Source organism: Mustela putorius, unplaced genomic scaffold (genome assembly GCF_011764305.1).
Source record: "Mustela putorius furo isolate JIRA1106 unplaced genomic scaffold, ASM1176430v1.1 tig00000095_pilon_pilon_pilon, whole genome shotgun sequence".
In the NCBI taxonomy this organism is placed as follows: Eukaryota; Metazoa; Chordata; class Mammalia; order Carnivora; family Mustelidae; genus Mustela; species Mustela putorius.
In genome coordinates, this window is record NW_025421280.1 from 28,245,691 (window position 1) to 28,270,163 (window position 24,473).

Below are 24,473 nucleotides of genomic sequence, written 5' to 3' on the forward strand. Positions count from 1 at the left end.
GTCTTAGCTGTAACGGATGTTCCCTGGTTATATAAGACGTTGACATGACAGAAGACTGGATAGAATGGCATATGGGAACTCTCCATAATAGCTTTATTACATTTTTGTGAACCTAAAATTTCTCCAAAATAACAGTCTTAAAAATGGGAAAAAAGGGGCCCCTGGGTGGTTCAATCATTAAGTGTCTGCCTTCGGCTCAGGTCATGATCCCAGGGTCCTGGGTTCAAGCTCCACATCAGGCTCCCTTCCTTCTTCCTCTCCCAATCCCCCTGCTTGTGTTCCCTCTCTCGTTGTCTCTCTCTCACTGTCAAATAAATAAACAAAATCTTTAAAAAAAAGGGCGGAAAATGTCAACCATACCATATGCATTCTCATATCTGTTCACTACAAGTAATTTTTTTAAAAAGATTTTATTTATTTAATTTACAGAGATCACAAGTAGTCAGAGAGGCAGGCGGGGGGGGGGGAAGCAGGCTCCCTGCTGAGCAGAGAGCCCAATGTGGGGCTCGATTCCAGGACCTTGAGATCATGACCCGAGCCGAAGGCAGAGGCCCAACCACTGAGCCACCCAGGTGTCCCACTACAAGTAATTCTTGATGATGGCAGGTTTCATATTTAACCTCACCCAAAAAAAGTACCTTTTCACATCAATAGTAACCAGGATGCCTGGGTGCCTTCAGCTCAGGTCATGATCTTGGGGTCCTGGGATCGAGCCCCGAATTGGGCTCCCCCCTCTACCCCTTCACCCAACACAAGTGCTTGTGCGAGCACTCGCTCTCTCTTGCTCTTTCTCAAATAATAAATAAAATCTTAAAAAGAAAGAAAGAAGGGGAGATTCAAAGATCTATTTATAAGGAAAGTTGTCTCAGTTATTTGAAAGTACAAAGAACTAGAAATAACCTATATGTCCAGCAGGAAGGGATCAATTTAATAAACTGTAGAGGAGTCAAGGCAAGGACATCCCACAAAATCACTAAGCCTGCGGTTTCTGAAGAATGTTTGAGGTTATGGGCAAAGAAAAATTGATTTATGAAGCAGCATCGCTAGCTTTCTATATGGTTTGATCCCCATTTTGTGTTATGCTTACACACATGAGTATTTGTACATACACATCCACACACTGCAGAACACAAACTCATGTAAATGTCACAACTGTGGTTGTCTTTGGGATTATTATTATTTCTTATTTCTTTTTTTAAAGCTTTTTTTTTTTTTAAAAAAAAAGATTTCACTTATTTATTTGACAGAAAGAACAAGCACAAGCAGGGGGAGTGGCAGGCAGAGGGAGAAGGGGGCTCCCCGCTGAGCAAGGAGCCCCATGTGGGGCTCGATCCCAGGACCTTGGGATCATGACCTGAGCTGAAGGCAGAAGCTTAACTGACTGAGCCACCCAGGCGCTCCTATTTATTTCTTTCTTCCTCTCTTCCTTCCTTCCTGTCTTCTTTTCCTTCTTTCTTCCTTCCTTCCTTTCTTTTTTTAAGATTTATTTTTGAGAGAGGGAGAGCAAGAGACAATGTCTGAGTGCAGGGAAAGGCAGAGGAAGACAATCCAAGCAGACTCTTCACTGAATGTGGAGCCCAACACTGCCGGCCTCTATCTCACGACCCTGTGATCATGACTTGAGCCGAAAACAAGAGTTGGACACTTAACCAACTGAGCCACACAGGCCCCCATATTATTTCCTTTTTTTTTTTTTTTTACTGTGTTTTCCAAATGTATGCAGTTTGGAAATCAGTCAACACTTCCCTAATATTTAAGCCTGCCCTGTCAATAATAGTATAATGAATGCATGCTGTGTGTCTTCAAATTTTGTATTAGTCCCTTAAAAAAAAAGTAAGAGGAAACAAGTGAAATTGATTTAAATTGAAATTGATTGTGTTTGGTTTAACCCTATGTCCAAATGTTACTACTGCAACGTGTAATTAATATCAAATTACTATTGAAATCTTTTACCTTATTTCCACAGTACTAAGGCTTTGAAAGCCAGTGTGTGTTTCCTACTTATGGCACATTTCAGTGCAGAATAGGCACATTTCAAGTGCTCAGTTTCAAACTTCATAATTGAAGTTTGGTGGTGACCTCCCATATTGGGCAGCACAGTTTATAAGCTACCAATATTACTTGTGTTAACAACTGCCAGTTACTAATAAAATATAATAATTAATAGCTATTAAGTATTTGGTGCTTACTATGCACCAAGCACTATGTCAGGTGTTTTAGTCATTATCTAATCAGGTAGAGGAAGAATGGAGGCAGAGAGGTACAGTGATATGATCAAGATCACTCAGCTTGCAAAGAAGTCATCTGGGAGTTAGGTACAGATTTTTTTCCCATGCCTTTAGTTCCTAAGCTTTCACCCACTGTTCTACTGTGTCTCTATTCATCATACAATCAGATTGTAGGTTTATAATTGACATAAGGGAATAACACAGCAGAATACAGATTGTTTTCAGGTGTATGTGGAATATTTACCAAGAGAGACCCGAAAATGAGTTTCGATACATCTGAAAAGATTCATCATACAAATGAAAGTAATTAGGAAAGAAAAAGGTAAGCTACCTGGGAACCTTTCAAATATCTGGGAACGAACAGCACACTTCTAAATAGCCTGTCAACCAAAGAGCAAATCAAAAGGGAAATCTGAAAGTATTTTTTAAAAAGATTTTTTATTTATGTATTTTACAGAGAGAGAGGGAAAGATCACAAGTAGGCAGAGAGGCAGGCAGAGGGGGAGGGAGAAGCAGGCTCCCTGCTGAGCAGCCTGATGCGGGGGCCCGATCTTAGGACATGACCTGGACATGAGATCATGACCTGAGCTGAAAGCAGAAGCTTAACCCACTGAGCCACCCAGATGCCCCCTGATGGTATCATTTACTGACGGTAAATGATAATATGACATAGCAAGTTTTGTGGGATGCAAGTAAGGCTGTACTCAGAGGACAATTTATAGCACTAAAATGACCAAATTAAAAAAGATTAGGGGTGCCTGGTTGGCTCAGTCAGTTAAGCCTTCTACTCTTGGTTTCTTCTCAGGTCACAATCTCATGGGTCAAGAGAGTGAGCCCTGCATCAGGCTCCCTGGTGAGTGGGGGGGGGGTCTGGTTGAAGATTCTCTCTTCCCTCCCCACCAATAAATAAATAAGTTTTTATTTATTTATTATTTTATGGAGAAAGAATGAAAGAGCATGGGGAGAGGGAACAGAGGCTCTGCTAAGTCTGGAACCCAATGTGGGGCTTGATCTCATGACTTGGACATCATGACCTGAGCAGAAATCAAGAGGCAGAGGCTTAACCAACTGAGCCACTCAGGTGCCCCAATAAATACATCTTTAAAAAAAAAAAAGATGAAAGGTCTCAACTCTTAGGGTCAGAAAGAACTATCAGAATCATCTAATCCAACTGTGTAGTTTGAAACCCCTTACAGCATCCCATCCAGTGGTTGTGCACCCATTTATGCCCACCCCCCTCTCAGGGACCCCACCACCTAGAAACAGCATATGCTGTCTTGGAATGCTCTAGTAACAGCTTTTCTTTGCAAACAGGACAGGTGTTTGTTACCTTTGAGCCAGATGCCAAATATACAACCTTCTTTGCTTCCTCCACGTGAAGACTCCAGATCTCAGGTTCAGTGGGATCTCTGGAGCCTCTGTCCCAAATGGTGAATTTCTCCTGCCCAGAGAGTAAGTCCCACAGACGCAGGGTGTGGTCCTTTGAGGCAGAGAGGGCAAGCGTCCCCTTGGCAAACACTTTCACATACTTCACCTCTCCTGCAGTAGACCGGGGGGTCGGGAGAATATGTTAGTTGAAAACATTTTGACTTTCCAACTCCCCAAATGCCTGTTGGTTTGGAAAAGATGATGGATTCGAACATAACCAAATTACAAATAAGGGAATGCGGCAAAACTCAATGAAGAGTGCAAGTGGTTGAGATTAAATCAATTGCCCTGATGTGACTATGTAATAAACAGAGATCGTGGCAATTTTAAAAAGCTCAGCGTCATCCTGGGAGTGTTTAAAATCAACAAACATGTAAAAACAAGGTAAGGTTATGGAGAAGATTTTACAATCATGGAGAGATATTTTCCAAGCAAAACACGAAATTTGGAAGACATAAAGAGGAAAGATTGATCAATTGCATTACATAAAAATGCAAAATTTTAGGAGGATGAAATATAGTTGAAAGTCATATGACAGATCAAGAGAAAATATTTATAATGTATAACAGATGATGGAGACTCTCCTTAATAAGCAAAAAGTTCTTACAGATAAGCAGGGAAAATACAAACAACCCACTCAGAAATTGGACAAAGAGTATAATGCTGTGCACGTGCATGAGCTGGGGTAGGGGCAGAGAGAGAGGGAGAGAGTCTCAGGCAGGCTCCACACTCAGCATGGAGCCCTATGCAGATCTCAATCCCATGACCCTGAGATCATGGTACCTGAGGTGAAGTCAGGAGTCAGACATTTAATGTACTGAGCCACCCAGGTGCTCCTGGCAAAAATTTTACAGATTGATTACTAGACTACTGACAAAGATATTCATACCGTCCTGATGGATGTATAAATTGATGTAAATTTGTAAAGGGTAATTTGGTAACACTGAAAGTTAAAATGTGTAGTCCCTTGGTTTTGTTAATATACTATAGTTATGTAAGATGTTGCCATTCTGGGAAAGTGGATACATGGTAGGGACTTCTACCTGTAGAGAAGTATAGTATAGAGAAGAAGGACTTCTCTGCACTACGTTAGCAACTTCTTGTGAGTCTAGAATTATTTCAAAATAAAATGCTCAGAAAAAGAGGGGACAAGGAAAAATGTGCATACAATTTGACTTAGAAATTCCACTTCTAGACATGCGTCTTGCAGAGATAATGGCACAGGTGTGTAAAGATACAGGATATTGGTTGCAGGGTTGTCTTATAAAAATAAAACTGCAAACAACCTATTTATGAAAAAGGAGTTGTTAAATAATATGGTGTAGGGGCACCTGGGTGGCTCAGTGGTTAAAGCCTCTGCCTTCGGCTCAGGTCATGATCCCAGGGTCCTGGGATTAAGCCCCGAGTCTTGCTCTCTGCTCGGCAGGAAGCCTGCTTCCACCTCTCTCTCTCTCTCTCTCTGCCTGCCTCTCTGCCTACTTGTGATCTCAGCCTGTCAAATAAATAAATAAAAGCTTAAATAATATGGTGTATCCTTATAAAGAATGTTATGCAGCCATTAAAAATAATAAGATAGATTTATATATATACCTAACCATAATAAATTATTACAATAGCCAATACTTACTGGGGGGCTTTCTATGTGCCAAGTGTAGCTGTTAGTACTTTACATGCGTTAAACTCCTTTAATATCATAAACATGTAATGAGGTACTATTATTATCCCATTGTATAGATATGGAAACAGAGGCACAGCAGCTGAGTATGCAACTTAACCAGAACTACATGATTAATAAGTAGTGAAGCCAGGATCCCAGCCCAGAACCAAGCTCTCAGCCACTACAAAGTAACATTACAATATATCGTGACAAAAGTGAGTTACAGCCCAGTGTATAAAATAGCACCATCTGCTTTTGACAAAAACATGAGTTTATCCAGAGCTATGTCTGCATAAGCCTAGAAAAAAAAATTGCTTATGGCATATCACAAACTGTGAGGACTGATCACTTCCATGGAGTCTGATGGATGGGAGAGGTCAAAGGGAGTTTTATTTCTTTATGATTCAAATGACAGGAGAGCGGGTAATTTTTATTTGTTGTGATTTGGATATTTTTCAATCCAAAATGTGTATAAATAGTAATACATTACAAAATATCCCCATACAGGGATGCCTGGGTGGCTCCGTTGGTTAAGCGCCTGCCTTTGGCTCAGGTCATGACCCCAGGGTCCTGGGATTGAGTCCCACTTCTGGCTCCCTGCTCAGCAGGGAGCCTGCTTCTCCCTCTGCCAGCTCTTCCTTCTGCTTGTGCTCTCTCTCTTTCAAATAAATAAATAAAATCTTTTTTAAAATTCCCATACATGGAACACGATGCCACAGTTAAAATGAATTAGAGATATATACATAATGTGGAAAGAGGAAAATATGTAATGTCAACTAAGACAAAAAAAGGTGATACTAGCAAAAGCTTACATGACTTTATAGAAAACCACATATATTTATATATATCCAAACACCCCCGGGGGAAGCGACTAGAACAACAATATGCTGGTAAATGCCTCACAACGGGCTCTCCAAGGGTTGGGAAAAGCCCTGATTTGTGACATTTGCCAATTTCCTTGGTGTAAATATTCCCATCCTCGATTGATTTCAAGACACTAACATGACATCATTGAATGTAGGGTTGTAACGAGAAACCAGTAGCAAGCACCCCATTTCCACTGCAAGGGTACAGTAGCCAAGAGCGTATGTAAGAATGTGTGGTACAATACTTAGAAAGTGCTGAGTTTGGGGTGCCTGGGTGGCTCAGTTGGTTAAGCAACTTCGGCTCAGGTCATGATCCTGGAGTCCCAGAATCCAGTCTCTCATCAGGCTCCGTGCCTGACGGGGAGTCTGCTTCTCCCTCTCCCACTCCCCCCTCTCATGCTCTCTCTCACTGTCATTCTCTACCAAATAAATATATAAAATCTTAAAAAAATAAAATGGGTAGGCTGTAAAAGAGAAATATCCAGGAGAGAGCAAGTTCATGGAGGACGAGAACCAGAGGATTTGTCTCAAAGTTATCACAGAGGGGAAGAACGTAAGGACCTGGTGTTAGAATATTAATGCTTTAAAAAAGAAAATAAAGTGCTGAGTTTTGAGGATTTATTACCTTGTTTAAATAGAATTGATTCAGCTGCAAGCTTCTATAATTGACTATTTTATAATGGCTGTGTTTGGGGCTCAGGGGTGGCTCAGTTACTTGTTCAAGCCAGCTCTTGATTTTGGCTCAGGTCATGATCTCAGGGTCTTGGGATCGAGTCCCGCATCGGGCTCTCTGCTCAGCAGGGAGCCTGCTTCCCCCTCTCTCTCTCTCTGGCTGCCTTTCTGTCTACTTGTGATTTCTCTCTGTCAAATAAATAAATCTTAAAAAAAAAAATAAAAAAAAAATAAAAACACTTACAAAATAATGGTTGTGTTTGACAACTGTCTCACCGCGTTCCTGAAAATTTCCCCATCAACTCTTGCAAGCCAGGATGAAAGACCTCCAGGTCACCAGCACATGATGGGAAATTTTCACTGTCCTTAGTACATATGCCTTTAATGCTCTCTGTTTTGCCAATAAACTGATGACTGAGTTTTCCTAATTACGAAGTTTGATGACTTTTTCAAAAATGAATCAAGGTTCATGGGTACATAAACGGATCCTTGTCTTGAACAGACGGTTCACGCACACACAGATACAAATACTGAATAGACCTAGATGAAAATAGCCATCCCAATGATAATAAAATGAATGGAATCTTATTGGATACTCTATCAGGACCCACCTCACTCCCAGCCCTTGAAAGAAATAAGAAAAAAAAGAAAAGAGTAAATTGAGAACATCTGATGCTGGCAGCTTTGGGGTTGGGGAGGGGGGATAGTCTATTACACACATACAGCCTGTTTGGAAAGCAGTAAGATGCCAGTTCTCAAAACCCCTAGAAAAGCTCACATCCTCCAATTCAAGACTCCTACTCGCTGGAAATAGTCAACAGAAGGAAAAAAGAGTTGATGAGAGTAAAAAGAGATGCGTCGCGGTGTTATCCCCAACAGCAGATAACTAGAAATAGATTAAAATAGCAAAAATTAAAAAATAAATAAATGGCATAAAATAAATTACCAAAAAATCATGTAATACATTCTGGAACATGATCTGTTGAGCATGAACTATTTTTGCTGCATTTTGACACGATAAATATACCATTTGATGGATCATAGCAGTGTGACTCACCCCAGCCTCAAATTGGAAACCATGTAAAAGTCCTTCAACCGATGCAATCACCTGATAAACACATTGCTGTCCCTTCCATACAACGGACAGACTCGGCAACGCAGAGGACAGACTAGTGCCATATGCAACAGTGAGAGCCAAGCCTTCCACACATCAGGCGGTGGACCAAAGGTCACAGAGTATGCAATTCCATTTGCACAAACAGTCCAGAAAAGACGAATTCATAGACCCAGGATGCACATCAGCGGTTGCCACGGGGCTGGGGGTAGTGTGGATGTATTCCAGAGTGGGCAGGCGGTGCAAAGAGAACTCCTTGGGGTAGTGGAAAGTTCTACAATTATGGTGATGGTTGTACAACTCGGTAAATCTACCAAAAAAGGTTGTATCCTCCGCTTAAAATGGGAGGAATGGTATGTCAATTACAACTCAATAAAGTTGTTTAAAAAAGATTCAATGGAAAGAAAAGAATGTCTATGGCAAAATGTTGGGAAAAAATTATGAAAGAGCATACATTTTTGGTTCACAATGATGTAATGTTTTTTAACACCTTTACTGAGGGGTGTCGTGTGGCTCAGTAAGTTAAGCGTCTGCCTTCAGCTCAACTCATGATCCTAGGGTCCTGGGATGGAGCCCCAGATCAGGCTCCCTGCTCAGTGGGGACTCTGCCTCCCCTATGTTGTGTTCTCTTTCTCAAATAAATAAATAAAATCTTTAAAAAATACTTTATTGAGATATAATGCACAAACATAAAATTCACCCATTCCATGGACCATGGTACAATTCATTGGTCTTTGAATGGTCACAGCTGGGCAACCATCACGCCAGTATAAATTTAGAATATTTTCAAAACCTGGATTTCCCTCCCCTTTCTCTCCTCATCATGTAAACCATTTGAAGGTGTGTAACTCAATAACATAATAATTCACAATGGCGTGCAACCATCACTTCTATCTGATGCTAGAACATTTCCATCACCCCAAAAGGAAACCCCATCCCCATGAGCAATCACTTCCCATTCCTCCCTCCCCAACTAGCAACTGCTAATCTGTTTTGCATCTCTCTAGATCTGCCTGTTCTGGACATTTTGTATAAATGAATCATATACATGATGTGGGCTTTTGTGACTGGCTTCTCTCATTTGATACAATGTCTCAAGCTCTGGCCTCATGGCTTCTTTGTTGTTCTGGAAACATACCAACTTCCTCCCCCCTGTCAGGGCCTTTGCATGGGCTGTTTCCCATTCCTGGGATGCTCTTCCTTTTTCTACCCCTCTGCCCTCTGCCTACCTCTTTCTTCGCACCCTTGGAATCTTGGCTGAAATGTTCCCACTGAAGAAATGTCTTACACCTAACTGTCCTAAGTGGGTCACTTCGGTTACTGTCTGTTACTGATGACACCCTGTCGTCCTCACTACAATCTGTAACTATATTTTGCCTTCCCAAATACTTGAGTCTGACTTGGGCCAGAATTAAGGTAAGGCGAGTGAGGCACTCATCTCGGGTGCCAAACTTAAGGAGGTGCCAAATTCCCGAGTTTCTCTTTAGCCTCTGGCTCCCATATGGTTTGGCACAGCACCATTACTGATGTTGTCTTTCAGACAGCTTGCTATTTAATCGTGGTGGAGTTTTTGCATTAATTTTGATTTTTTAAAACATTGCCTTGAAATATTATTGTTTTGAAAGACTATTTTATTTATTTATCTGAGAGGGAAAGAGTAGGAGTGGGTGGAGAAGTTCAGAGGGAGAGTGAGAGGCAGACTCCCCACTGAGCACGGAGCTAGAGGCGGGGCTCGATCCCAGCACCCCAAGATCACCACTGGAGTAGAAGTGAGATGCTCAACTGACTGAGCCACCCAGGTGCCCTTAAATCTTATTTATCTCGATGACCAAGTTGACAAAACCCACTTCCCAAGCCTCACCTGTGTGTCCAGTTAGAATGTGGATGACCTGTTGTTCCTCCATGTCCCAGACAGCGACGATGCCATCCTGGGTGCCAACCACCAGCAGCCTTTCCTCCAGACTCCACGCCATGGCCGTGATGCCTGCAGCCACACAGAGACAACAGTGACCACATCAGCTCCTAGGTTCGGACACGGGGTCCTCTAATGTTACCTCTGCTGTACAGATGGGGAAACTGAGGCACAGGTTCAGTTTCTTGTCCAGAGCGTCTCTAGAAAGTGGCAGAGCCAGGATTTTGAAGTCAGCATTGTCGGGGGCCAGATTCAGGGCTCAGCTGTAAAATTTATGTTGTTCTTAGGGACCAAACCACACTGAGGTCAGAAGTGCCTCGCAAGTTCGGTGGTTCTCACGTAGGGGCGATTCTGCTCCTGGGAAATGTCTGGAGCCTGGGGGTCACTGGGCAATGTCTGGAGACGTTCTTGGTTGTCACAACCAGGAACCAGGTGCTACTGCCATCCTATATATGGAGACCAGGGATGCTGCCGACCACCTCTGCAGTGCATAGGATGCCCCCCTCCCCCCTGCAGAGGATGACCCATTCCCAAATGTCAGTAGTGCCTGGTTGAGAAACCCTGCCCTAGCTGGACAAGACTCAGAAATGGAATTATATTGGCTGAGAATGCGGACTCCTGCTTCTGACTTCTCTTTGAGGTCCATGTGTATGGAAAAATAAAGGCTGGTGCTCCAAAGGGAAAAAAAAATCTTTGCCAATAATTTGGGCAAACAACAGCCTGGGGTGCTCTGCTGGGTTCTGACTGAAACATCGCTGAGGAGAGAGATGCGCTGATTTACACGGGAGAAAACACTGGCCCGGACCGTTGGAGATTCAGATTTGCTGAATGCCCTCGGGTAATTCTTTCCTCTGCTCTGTGCCTCAGTTTCCCCAGATGTAAAATAGCGAGGGGGAAGTGTGGAAATCAGAGCCGTCCAAGTCTGAGAAGCCCAGATTTTGTTCCTGCCTTATTGGGACAGGGAGTGAGGACATGGGATGGATCTTTCTTTCTTTGTCTCTCTCTCCCTCTCTCCATTCCCTCTTTCCTTCCTTCCTTTTTTTTCTGGTCACTTACAGTGTGACCTTGGAAACATGAACTCAAACTTCTCATTTATAAAAGGGCCAAACTGAAGCCCAGAGTGGGTCGAAACTTCCTCAGCTTCACCACGACTGGGGCTGGGATGAGAGTCATGGTGGGTCTGAAACCCAGAACATCTCCCCACCAAGGGATGGCAAAAAACAAAACTTGACCTGACTGTGACTTCCTATGCCTATGCCGTGGTAGAGACCATGAATGTCACTGCACCCTCTCAGATTTGTCCCCTGGAGCCATTCTGTCATGTTTCCTTTTGAAATCAAGCCCCCAGCCCACAGGCATTAGCAGAATCCATACTCCCTGGGACCCTGTAATTCCCAGACTCCCTTGCAGCCAGAGAAGGCCAAGGTCTTGCCAATGAGACACTCACTCCAGAGGTGATAAATTCTGCTTCTAGACCGTGCCCTCAAAGGGAAGGGATCTGCCATCCACCCCCACTTCCTACTGCCCACTGGCTGGAACGCCATGGTGTGGGTCAGAGAGGGAACAGCCATTCTGAACCAACAAATGGAAGTTTCACATTGAACATGGCAGCAAACAAGATTGAAAGGGTCTGGGTCCCTGACACATGGGGGACTAGGAGTTTTACCTCTGCTTATGCCTGGACTGTTACGTGAGGGGGGAATGAACTGCTGTTTTATTTACGTCACTGTTACCCTGTCCTTTGTTATAGCATTTGAACCTGTAACCCAATAAATATACAGTCTTACCCATTAAACTAGATTCGGTCCCAGAACCCTTCTGAACACACATTCAAGCAGCTGTCCCTAAATCAATTCCTCCACGCATCGTACTTAGTCTCTTAGAGCTTCTATTTTGGAAGCACTATGCCTTGGGAATGTAGCTTTCCCTACAAGGCTATGTGTGGCACAGAAACGGTCTGAGTTGCAATGACTGACATTTGAACCAGACATTAATTGTGTATTTGGTGGCCTTATAATTGATGCAAGAGATTATGGGTGGGCAGAGGAAGGGATGGACAAGAGGCAGTGGACTGGACATGAACGGATAGCTAGATGGCTGGCTGGATGGTTGGGGGAGTGGACGGATGGGTGCGCGATGAGTAAGATGGATGAATCAATGAATCAACTGAGAGATGGGGGGGCGAGTTGATGAATGGCTGGGTGGCTAGATGGGTGGAGGGGTGAGTGCTTGGAAGATGTCCAGAAGAGGGAAAGGGAAAGATACGGGGTGTGGCGAGAGGGGTGGGAAGAAGATGACTAATGAAAATATGGATGACTGATGGGTGGATGGAAGGAAGGAAGGGTGGATGGATGATGGAAGCACGGAAGGACAGACAGGAGAAGGAGGGAAGGAGGGAAGGGAGGAAGGGAAGATGAGTGAATGGGTGACGGATGGATGGATGGATGATGGATAGAAGGACAGACAGGAGAAGGAAGGCAGGAGGGAAGGAAAGAAGGAAGGATGATGGATGGATGGATGATGGATGGATAGAAGGACAGACAGAAGAAGGAAGGAGGGAAGGAAAGAAGGCAGGATGATGGATGGATGGATGGATGGATGGATGATGGATGGATAGAAGGACAGACAGAAGAAGGAAGGCAGGAGGGAAGGAAAGAAGGCAGGATGATGGATGGATGGATGGATGATGGATGGATAGAAGGACAGACAGAAGAAGGAAGGAGGGAAGGAAAGAAGGCAGGATGATGGATGGATGGATGGATGGATGGATAGATGGACAGACAGAAGAAGGAAGGCAGGAGGGAAGGACAGAAGGAAGGATGATGGATGGATGGATGGATGGATGATGGATGGATAGAAGGACAGACAGAAGAAGGAAGGAGGGAAGGAAAGAAGGCAGGATGATGGATGGATGGATGGATGGATGGATGGATAGATGGACAGACAGAAGAAGGAAGGCAGGAGGGAAGGACAGAAGGAAGGATGATGGATGGATGGATGGATGGATGATGGATGGATAGAAGGACAGACAGAAGAAGACAGGAAGGAAAGAGGGAAGGAAAGAGGGTGAAGGAAGGAGGGAAGGAAGCAAAACCAACAAATGGAGAGACAAGTCCTCTTGTCTCTGACGTTCTGGTGTCCCGGGGGCGGGATCTACGAGTTCCACCAGCTTCTCAGGGGCCAGTCAGGCATCTGTCCCTACCTTTTGGACTTACTAGCCGGAGCCAGTAAACCACAGAAACTGTAAGATGGACACTCTATTCTTAGAGCCAGTCAGCACCCTCCTTGTTCTGGGCTCATTTGCAGTATTTACAATACTAATCTACAGTCCCTAAGGGGGCAGAGACAGTCGAGTCAGCATGAGACAGCAAGGGCACGCCGATGGGACCCTGGGGGCCTCCCTACTGACAGAGGGGAGCCCCAGGGAGCAGCCAGAAACACCTGCCCTCTGCCGCCCTCAGGCACAACGGGCCAGGAAGGATTTTTGCTGTGCTGGGGAGACTCACCCTTGTGGCAGCCTGTGAGGGTTGCCCGGAGGGGTCCTCCTGGGGGCTGGAAGAATCCCCCCAGGGGTATGAGCACAGGGTGGGGGCACGCCCGGAACCAGCTCTGGGCCTGTTGGCACAGCTGTCCCACCAGGGCTGGATGTGAGGCGGCGAAGAAATGGAGTCTGGCCAGGAGTTCTGTATACAGGATGCTCCTCTCTGCAACAAAGGGAACTCAGGTTAAGGGGAAGGGCGCTGCCGACCAGTCAAGGTCAAGTCCCCCGCCATCTTCTCCTGCCTCCTTCTCTCCTTTCCAAGGACTCTCATCCCTACTTCAAAAGCACCAGGTGGTTCCTAGCTTCTGGGCCTTGGGCCAGGCGGTTCTCTCTGCCTGGGAAACTTCCTCCTCCTCCCCTTCCCCTTTCTCAGGCTAAATATCTCATTTTTTGGCTCAAGGCTTACTTCTTTAAAGAGCATTCTTCATCCCAGCGCTCTAATCCACTGGCCCCGCGCCCGCGAGCTCATCAGAGCTGCAACTGACATTTCTTTGTTTATTCCCTCCCTACCCTAGATTTGAGTTTCCCCTGAGAACAGGGATGATATCTGTCTTGTTCATTGTGTTCTTAGCGCCTAGAACATCACAGACACCCAGTAAATTGCAGAGGCCACTTTTCAGCAATGGGCTTAAACAATGGAATGCAGAGCAAGGCAAAAGGGCCCACAGCGACCATGGAGCTGAAGACAGGCCCTCAAAATATCCAGAAGCCCTAGCTGATGGGGCCAGCTACTGACGAGAGATACAAAAAAAGGAAAATCTCCATATGTTCCCCATACCTCCTGACCTTCCCCCTGTAAATCAGCTCCTCCCACTGCCTTGGGGCAGACAGCCTCCCCTGTGGGGTGTTGCCCACAGCTCCCTTGGGGTGAATTCAATAAACATCCATCTCCTTTGTTCTGGAAACTTCTACCTCCTTTGTCCTGCCTTTTCTGAATTATTTCACTGCTGGACCCTGAGCCGCCAGCTTCCATGGGATCATCATCCCCCCACACTCCATCTCAAGTTTCTTTACTCAATCCCATCATTTGCCGGATAAGAGGAGAGTCACAGGTTCCAGGGATTAGGAAGTGAATATATCTTCGGATCGAGGCAGTGTTTTCTGCCTCCCACAACAGGGGTATCATCATTATTATGCCAAGTTCATAAAGGGGTAATTGAGGCTCAGAGAGGTTAAGCAACTTGTATAAGGTCACACAGCCAGTAAGAGGCAGGAACCTAATCAATAAAGTTTTATTCCAACCTCAAATGGACCAGGGACGTGGAAGGCAGGCAGTTCATTTTCCTTGTTCTAACTGTGGGGTTTGGGGCAATGGTGATGATGCCCTGTGCCCTAGTTTGCTGATGGATGATGTGAGGCAAGGTCAGGACCAGGGGTGAGTGCCCCAATCACCATAGCTGCCAAATTTAAGGTGGCACCACCAAACTCAACCATCCATCCAGATAAACACTATTTTAATGGCAATATTTTAACAAATCAAAATTAATGCTCCCCAACCCATGACGAACAAAAATACCAGCCTTTAAAGCAAAAAACAGCACCACATTGAATCATCCTGATTCAATAGGAGCCTGAGGCAATAGGAGAAATCAGGTGGCCTTTGAGGACCAGGCTCAAGGTCCTGGAATGTACTAGAACTCAAGGTTGGCCAACTGCACCCTCTGGCGGTGACATTCATTCCTACACCTCATTATGGGCAAGCCACAGGGTGTCAATCAAGGATGGTTGAAAAGAACATGCTGTGCTGTGGGCTTTTAAATCTTCCCTCAAACTGGGCAGTTGTTCCCAAGGCTATTCTCCTGGTAAATCACTCCTTGTGAGGCTTACAACCAGTGAGCATGAATACACAAGAAAGGCCACATTGACGGGCACCAGCATCTTCCCTGGATGTCGTTTAGTTACAATCCCATATTTTGCAGATGATGGAAGCTGAGACTCCATGCAGAAGTGGCTCATCCAACAACAACAACAACAAAAACCCCAAAGAAACAAACAACAGCAATAAAAGAAATGGCTCGTGCAAGGCTGTTCAGATCAACAAAAGTGATGCTATCACGTGACAGATAGTAATAGGAGGCTTAGATGGCAGCGTGGGGACAGGCTCTGCAAGAACTGACTTGCATATCTTTCCTCGTAGCTCTAGGTAGAAAGGGTGACCAGCATCCCCATTTTGCAGATGGAAAGACTGAGGGCAGCGAGGTCGGGAATGGGGTCGGAGAGCGAGGGACTTACAAGGTGACACCACCAGCAAGTAGCAAAGCCCAGATTAGAATTAGCCCCGTGGGGCTCAAATCTGAGTTCTTGGCCAGGACCGGTCTGTGTGGTAGGGCTGGCAATTTGGCAGGGAGCAAGTGGATGATAATGTCCCCATCCTCACAGAGCTCAGCGTCCGGTGGGGCCCTCAGGTGATACAAAAGACAACAGGCAGAAGTAACAATTGAGAGCTAAGACAGACGGGAAAAGGGGGCGTTGCTGGAGAACACAGGGACTGGGGAACCAGAGGGGTTTCCTGGTTCAGTGGTGGCTAGACAGGCTGCTCCGAGGAGGAACATTTGGTTAAGCTTCAAGGGAGCCCCAGAAGGATATAGGGATTTAAACACCTTCGAAAAACTCCTTGTAAAACCCTCAAATGAAAACCAGGTGGGAATTGTACAATAAAAACCACTCTGGGGGGACCTGGGTGGCTCAGTCGATTACGTGGCTACCTTTGCTCAGGTCCTGGGATAGATCTCTGGGTCCTGAGCTAGAGCCCTGCGTTGCCTCCCTGCTTCTCCCTCTCCCACCCCCCGCTGTGCTCTCTCCCACTCTTGCTCTCAAATAAATAAATAAAATCATAAAAAAAAAAAAAAGGTATCCTGGCCACCTCATACGCACTGGATGACTATTATTATTATTTATTTTTTTAATTAGAAAATCAGGACACCTGGATGGCTCAGCATCTGACTCTTGGTTTCGACTCAGGTTGCGATCTCAGGGTCGTGAGACCAAGCTCTGCATAGGGTTCCATGGTCAGCGTGGGGGTCTATGAGATTCTTCCTCCCCCTCTGCTCCTCCCCCTGCTCTCTCTCTCTCTCTCAGATAAATTTTTAAAAGTCTAAGAAAAAAAAAATCAGAAAATTAAAAGTACTGGTGAGGATGCAGAGAAATTGGAACCTTTGGGCTCTGCTGGTGGGAATATGAAATGGGGCAGCCACCGTAGAAAATGGTAGGGTGATTCCTCGGGAAAAAAAGAAATAAATAAACATAGAATTAGCATTTGATCCAGCAATTGCATTTCTGGGCATATATGCCAAAGAATTGAAAGCAAAATCTTGAAAAGATATTTGTATACCCATGTTCACAGTGGCGATATTCCCAATGGGCAGAAAGTAGAAAGTGCCCAAGTGTCCGTCCATCAAGGGATGAATGGATACACAAAAAAATGTGGTCCATTCATATAACACAACGCTATTCAGCTTCACAAATAAAGGAAATATAACAAGGATGTACCTTGAGGACATCATGGTGAGTGAAAGAAGCCAGTCCCAGAAGGGCAGACATTGTGGGTCCCCTGATATGAGGTCCCTATGGTGGTCGGATTCATCGAGACAGAAAATTGGAATGGCGGGTGCCAGGGACTGGAGGTGGGGGTGGGGAGTTGGTGTTTCATGGGGACAGTCTCAATGGTTTGTGAAGATGGAAGATCTCTGGGCGGGGTGGGGGTCTGGGGGTGGGGGGGTGGGCGGGGGATGGTGGTGATGTTTGCACAACAGGGAGCATGTGCTTAATACCACTGAGCTCTACACTTAAAAATGATTATGTTGCTAAATGTGACGTTCTGTGTATTTTACCACAATTAAAAGATGAAGATAAAGACAGACCAACAAAACACGGTCCTGGGCAAAGCATCAGAGATTCTTCAAGTTCTAGGGCAGAAGGTGGGCCAAGCCCAGCCCGATGGCTGGCCCCTAGAGCTAAGGATGGTTTTTATAGATCAATATTTGCAATGGACAGAATGGCAGGAAACACCGACTTTGAACCCCAATGAAGAAAAATGTTTTCTTCCGGAGCAAATCTGCCCCCTTCCTTCTCTTGAGTGGACTCATGTTACAAAAAATTATGTTCAATTATTATGATTATATTTTGAATATTATCAATTTAAAAAAGTCACAGGAACGTGATTTCTCTCTTGTTCTATTAAGTACTGACATAATTTCCTTGATTTTTGCCTGAGATTTTCCTATCTGGGCCTTTCTAGAAAAAGGTACCATGCCAGGGAAGGGGATGGACACACTTTGGTAGTGCTTATTCCAAAGCTCTGCCAGGTTCATTTCAAAAATCTAGACACCCCTCATGTGTAGAGATCAAAGATGTGCAGGTTAATGAAAATCCAGCTGGGGGCTCAGTGAGAAGAATGGACTTCTAGAAGTCAGTGCAGCCCACCCCCTCCGGCCAAGCCAACCCAACTCACCCATGCCTCGGAGCTCCACAGCCGGGCGGCACAGCTGGAGAGCATCCCGGACCAGGCTGACCTCAGGACAGTCCAGGTGAGGGCCATACAGGTCAAAGTCCTCCAACAGGCCCTCAATGCCCCCAGAGATGCCCCGGCAGGAAATCCAGTTCATGTTGCCTGTTTCGGGGAAAGGCATTATGCGGACACATGCCTCCCTCTGGTTCACACGGGGAGGCGGGTTCTTACCTGTCCATTTCTCTGGGGGTTCTCAGGCTCTGCACTGCCAACGTTATCAGCACCCCTGCCCTCCACCCATCCGATGCCTGTAGCACCTCCTCAGGCATGATAAGCAACAACAGGAGCATTGCCAAGAGTCCCCAGGGTGTGGAATCCCCCTGAGTTGAGAATCTCAGGGAGAGGCAGATTGATAGCTAGACAGAAAGACGGAAAGACGGAGGGACAGATGGATGGGTACATAGGTAATGATAGATGGATAGATACAAATATAGATATGATATGATGATAGATATGATGATAGATATGACAGACAGGGTCTCATTCTAAGACCACATTTCTCACCTCTGTACTATCAACTAGCACGAGATGCCAAAAAGCGCCCCCGCTCTCCCAGCTGTGACAACTAAAATGTCCCCAGACATCGTCAAGTGCCCCCTGCTGTTGGGAGTGGGGGCACAGAATGACCCCTGGAGAGAACCACTATCTTAGGAGGGGCCGAGGATTCTGATTTTTTCCCTTTACCCTTTCCCAGGCTCCTGGAGGGGGGAGCAGAGCGGAGGGCTGGGACCCGCTCGCTGTTGTCCGCAATGGGTAGGAGCCTTACCCAGAACCTCCTGTTTCAGCTCTTCAGTGCGGCCTGAGTGGACCAGGTGATGGGGCAACTCCTTCAGCTTCCGCAGATTTGCCACCGTGTCTGAGAACCACAGGGGCTGAGGGGCTACCTGCAGGGGAGGAGGGGGCTGGCAGCCAGGCCGCAGTGGTGCAAGCTCACTCATGCACTCCCGAGATATAGGTCAAGCTGGCACACGCAGGGGCACTGGAGGGGATGGGGACACAATTCCAGACAGAAATGACTCACGCCCACCCCTGGCAGGGCCAGGGAAGAAGGAAGATCTTGGGACTCAGGGAATCCGAGGGGCATCGGAGCTGGGTCTCAGAGTTTAAATGGGAGTCTGTCTGGGGAACCAAGTTGGAAAACAATGGTATTCCTGGGCAAGGGAATGGCATGTGCAAAGGTCCAGGGGCAGGAGATGCCAGGAGTTCAGGGCAGTTCTATATGCTCCTGAATGTTGTGATTCTTCCCTACTCTGGAATACTGGGGGTGGGGGGCACAGTCCTCATCAGCTGCTCCCCATCCACCCCCATTATGCTCAGATGCTGAGGGGACATCCTGCTTTCTGGGGGAAGGAAAGGGAAGAAGGTCAGGAGCATTCTGGGTGGAAAAGAAGGAAAGAGCCAGGTAGTCCTTGCCAGGCAGCCTTGGTTTTGCTTGCACAGCAAGGTGGGGCCTGCTGGTAAAGAGCAGAGGTCCCAGACAGACACCTCACCTTACGGTCCAGGTTCAAGGGCTTCCCCACCAGCGGTAGAGTGATGAGTTTCTTGGTGCCCAGGCTCCAGGCTCCTGAGAAGAAGTCAGCCAAGACTCCATGCCTCTTGGCTCTCTCTGGCCTGGACAGGTAGCGCTCTTGGACCACCTCGGCCAGTTGCCTGAAGAAAGGGGACATGGGCTCATGGGCCTGGGGGACGGGGTGAACTCAGAGGGGGCCACCAGCCTTCCAGGAAGCTGTTCCAAATGGAGGTCCCTCCTAAGCCACCTGACGGGTGTTCTCTGGCACCAGTGACCACCTTTCCTACTTGTTACCTAATAGTCATCTATAAATTGGCCCATCTTTCTTTCTTCCCCTTAAATACATTTAGTTTAAAAAGGAACATTTGGGTCTTTCAATACGTCAAACTTAAAATAAGGTAGTATAAGACCCAACAACTTTACTCCTGGGTGTAGACCCCCAAAAATTAAAAAACAAAAAACAAAACAGGTGTTCAAATGAAAATTTGTGCTCAACGTTTTCTTGCAGCACTGATCACAAGCCCGAGGAACGACCCACGTGTCCGTCAATAGATAAACAAACATAATGAGGCCCATCTGTGCACTGGGATATTACTCAGCCACGGAAAGGAATGAAGCCCCGATTCATGCTAGAACAGGAATGATGAACCCTGGAAGCTTTATGCTGAGGAAAGCAGCCGGACGCTAATGGCCACATGCTGTGTGATTCCATCTATATGAAATGTCTAAAACAAGCAAATCTACGAAGACAGAGAGTGGATTCATGGGTGCCAGACAGGGGCTGTGGGCAGAGAGGTGAGGGGGCAGGGAGTGACTACTGATGATGAACAGGGGTAAAAGAAGGATCTGGAAAAAGGAGGAGCCCCGACGAGTGAGCCCTCACTCCCAGAAGCCCAGAGGGCCCTTCCACCATGTCGGACCCACCTGTGGGCGATGGCCAGGAGCGTGAAGCCGTCCACGGGCCGACGGGCCAAGCAGTGACCCAAGTCCCGGCGGAGCCTCACCCACATCAAGGGTGGGAAACGCAACAGCTCCTTGCTGGGCGGGGTCCAGTCCTGGTACACCGCCTGCAGGACCTCGTCATCCAGGGACAGGACGTCCTTCAGCTCTGCCTCTGAGAGCCCATGCCTGTGGGGAGGAGGGGTGGGCACTGGGACACACTGTGTCTCCTGAGGTCGGAGGGCGCAGACACCCAGGGACGGGGAGACGTGGCCAGCCACACAGCATCCTGCCCGTCCCCAAAGGGTCTGCCCTGAGGGTCAGCATTCAGACCCAGTTACAGCCATGCCCATCGAGTACGTTCTTCCTGCTCTTTCCTTCAACACACACACCTGCAGAGCCGTGAATCAGCCTCTCCCCAGCCTCACCTGAGTCAGGCAGCTCAGGGAGGGAGACAGGAAGTAACTTAGAAAAATAATGCAGATGCCACCTGTGCCCACCCGAGCCTCACCCGTGTTTCCAGGCCCCAGAAAGGACAGAGCGAGAGAAGGGAAGCAGCCCTAAAGGGGAGGGGTGGTGACGTTTCGGTGCTGGATCGCAAGGGACTTCTTAAAACCTAAGAGCATCGGACTGGAAACACTGGATTTGCCTGCATCTTTCATCCGGATGGACCACAATCGTAGCGCCCTTCGGGGCAGGGGAGGGAGGGAGGCTGGCTTCTGTGGGCAACCTGCGTATGGTGTTCAACTCTGACGTGGATGGGAATCTTCATTTTGATCGGAAGACCCGCCACCGACATTTAAAACATCTGCTCTCACTGCTTTCTAGTGTATAACGCGGTGGGTGCCCCCCAGGGGCTCTTCTGTGACATCAGTCATCTTGGACGATCCCAGCTATAATATCACGGTTTTCTCCAAACCGGAATTCCTGGGAACCACCTGCCAGCACCCCTGTGTGGTCCTGTGCCTCCTCAAAAACCCCCTCCTTCAGGATAGAATTCTTTCCTGCTCTTCGACACACCCTCGGCACAAATCAAGCTTGGGTCCCCTCCTTTCCCGCTCAGGTTCAGTGACTCGTCCATCCCACCGGCTGCAGGTGGAACAATCCAGCAGGCTTGCGGGAGGAAGCCCAGGAAGCTGAAGTCCCACAATTCCCCGGCATCGGGGCTCTGTACAGGGCCCTCTAGGGAGGAGCCAGGCCAGTCCATTCATTCTCAGAGAAGCAGATGCCGGGTCTTGGGAGGTCAATGGCTCATCAGACCTTTGGCAGGTTTGTTTAGACATTATTCATGGAGTGGCGTCTCCGTGCAAGTCACTGTGCGGACTCCTGAGGGACAGAGAGGTAGACCCCTGTGAAGCTTATCTTCTCATCCGCAGAGGCAGGCAGGAAATAACAGAAGAAGAGCACGAAGAAGCCAGGTGATACCAACGACGAGGAAGAAGATAAACCACGTCCCACGGAAAAGAGCTACAAGGTCGGGGGGAGGACGCTGGAGAGAGACGGTTCTTGGAAGATGTGAGTCCCTCCGAGAAGGTGTCACCGCCGCTGGGACTGGGTGGGAGGGAAGGGACCAGCATGAGATCTGGGGCCGGGGAGCTCCCAGCATGGGGTAGAAGGCAGCCAGGTCCAGTCGAGCTTGGTAAGGAGGCGGGATACTTTTCTCAGAGTGATGGAAGTCACTGGATGGCTTAATAAGGTCAGGAACCGAGTCAGATTTATGATTTGAAAATCTCCCTCCAGACAGGTGTTCCGACCATAGCTTGTACACACATCTTCAGAGCAACATCATTAACAATAGCCAAAAGGTGGCAACAGTCCAAACGTCCATGAACTCATGCGCGGATAAACCAAACCCTTTGCTATGGACTGAGTATGTGTCTCCCCCAAATCCACAGGCTGAAGTCCTGATCCCTAAGGTGATGGTGTCAGGAGGTAGGGCCTTTGGGAGGTGGTTAGGTCATCAAAGTGGAATCTCATGGGTGGGCTTAGTACCTTGGGGAGCTTCCTTATCCCTTCTGTCATGTGAGGACACAGCAAAGATGCCCATTTATGAACAAGGGAGCGAGCTCTCACCAGACACTGTATTTGCCAGCACCTTGACCTTGGACTCCCTAGCCTTCCAGAGAGATAAATTGTGTATAAGCACCCACCCCACACACTTTATGGTGTTTTTGTTACAGCAGCTCAAATGGACTAAGGCAGGGGTGTATCCATACAATGGAATATTCTTTGGCCGCAGAAAGAAACAAAGTTGGGACACACAGTGCAACACAGATCAGCCTGGCAAACAGTAGCTAAGTGAAAGAGATCTGTCATAAAATACCTCACAGTGTATGATAAACTTGAAACGTTTAGAGCAGGATCCAAAAAGCCACAAAGTAGGTTAATGGTTGCCAGGCGCTGGATAGAGAAGCAGGGGACAGCCCAAGGCACGCTCCTCCGCTCAGCCTCCTGTACCGCTGACATTTGGGGTCGGATCACCCTTCGCAGTGGGGACCGTTCTGTGCATTGTAGGGCTTTTAGCAGCATCCCTGGTCTCTGCTCACTAGATGCCAGCAGCATGACCCCCAAGCTGCAACAACTGAAAATGTCCCTGGACCTGGCCAAGTGACCCCTGGGCGCAGACCCTCCCCAGGCAAGAACCACTGGCCTAGAAGGACTCAGACCTGCCCCGAGAGCTGGGGCACCATCCCAGTGCACAGACTGCGTGGGGACGCATGATGTCTTTCCTGGAACCTGAGGTACCTCACCACCCCCCTGCATGGTCCCTCCCTAAACCACCTGCCATGCCGGTCCCTGGGATGGCTGCTCAAACACCCTGCAAGGCCCTCGGCTTTACTCATTGGACCAGACATAGGACCAAGGAGGTCGATTATTTGTGTCTCTCTAGATTTTGGAATCAGGAATCAAGAAGGATCCAGTAGGATGGTGCCAGGTCTCTGAAATGGGAGTGAATGATGCCAGTAGAAGCTTGAGGCAAGTAGAACAAAGGAAGAGTCCAGAACCGAAGCCAATGGGCAGAGAGGACCCAGAGGGCCAGAGGATGAGAAACTGTCCTGATTCTCATGGCTTTCTGGTTCCCATGACAACCCACCTCCTCCATGTGGATTGCATCAGGGTTGGCCTGAAGGTCCACCCCTTCCCCCTGGAACATTCCACAGTCCGTCTTTGTAATCTTACAAAACTCAGGCCCAGCCTTTCCTCTGGGGGCACCGGTCACAAAATCTAGGCTATGGCGTCCGATCTGGGGTATGCCGCCCTGGAGTTAGCAGTTGGGTGGGTGGACCTGGATTCCCTGAGCTCTTCCCATGGCCTTGACACAAAGCCCTTACTTCTTACACACTAGCATGTCTGTGCCTGACAAAAAGAAACAAAAAGCCACTCTCCCTGGTCTGATCACCACCATCTTGACTGACACAGGGCGGAGGACAAAGGTCCGGAAGAAAAACCTGCCCGTGAAACCGGAACGAGGCAAAACCAGCTAGCCCAGCATTTCTGCTGGTTCTGCAGCGGTGTGTCTGCGAATTAGCCTCCATCCCACCGTCCTGGGGGTCCAGAGTCTGGCTGCTGGGTGTGTGATGGACCCACTCCTCTCTCCTGCTCCTTATTTCTCACTCATCTGTGTCCCTCCCCACCATCTCTGAGCGGTAGCTCCTCACCGTCATGACGTCACAGTGCGCCACCCTGAGACTTTCTCTGGGCTGAGCAGCGGGTCTAAGTATTCAGTCCTTCAAGCTCTAGACACACACTGAAGTTGGATTTTCCTATTTGCTTTTTTACTGATTCCCACGCGACAAGATTGGGATGAAGTGTAGATGTGCACTGGTGGACGATCCTTCAGAGGATGTGGCTTTAAAAGGGTTTTTCTGAGCTCTCCCCATAGGATGGCGTATTAAATACAGAGCGGAGGGGCGCCTGGGTGGCTTAGTGGGTTAAGCCACTGCCTTCGGCTCGGGTCGATCTCAGGGTGCTGGGATCGAGTCCCGCATCGGGCTCTCTGCTCAGCAGGGAGCCTGCAAAAAAAAAAAAATTAAAAAAAAAAAAAAAAATACAGAGCGGAGCTGGCAGATTTACGACGGGAAAAAAAAAAAAAAAAAAT

The 24,473-nt window shown here is 47.4% G+C and overlaps 1 protein-coding gene across 1 annotated transcript in view; it reads right to left on the reverse strand.

Annotated features, from left to right (window-relative positions):
* Nucleotides 1-24,473, reverse strand: part of NWD1 (NACHT and WD repeat domain containing 1) — a 62,559-nt gene that overhangs the window by 17,338 nt on the left and 20,748 nt on the right. The window contains exons 8-14 of the mRNA XM_004761070.3: nt 20,360-20,563; nt 19,416-19,575; nt 18,692-18,809; nt 17,869-18,027; nt 13,384-13,581; nt 9,827-9,949; nt 3,559-3,767 (exon numbers count right to left, since the gene is read on the reverse strand). Coding sequence (XP_004761127.2) covers nt 3,559-3,767; nt 9,827-9,949; nt 13,384-13,581; nt 17,869-18,027; nt 18,692-18,809; nt 19,416-19,575; nt 20,360-20,563 — 1,171 coding nt within the window. The remainder of the gene's footprint in view (nt 1-3,558; nt 3,768-9,826; nt 9,950-13,383; nt 13,582-17,868; nt 18,028-18,691; nt 18,810-19,415; nt 19,576-20,359; nt 20,564-24,473) is intronic.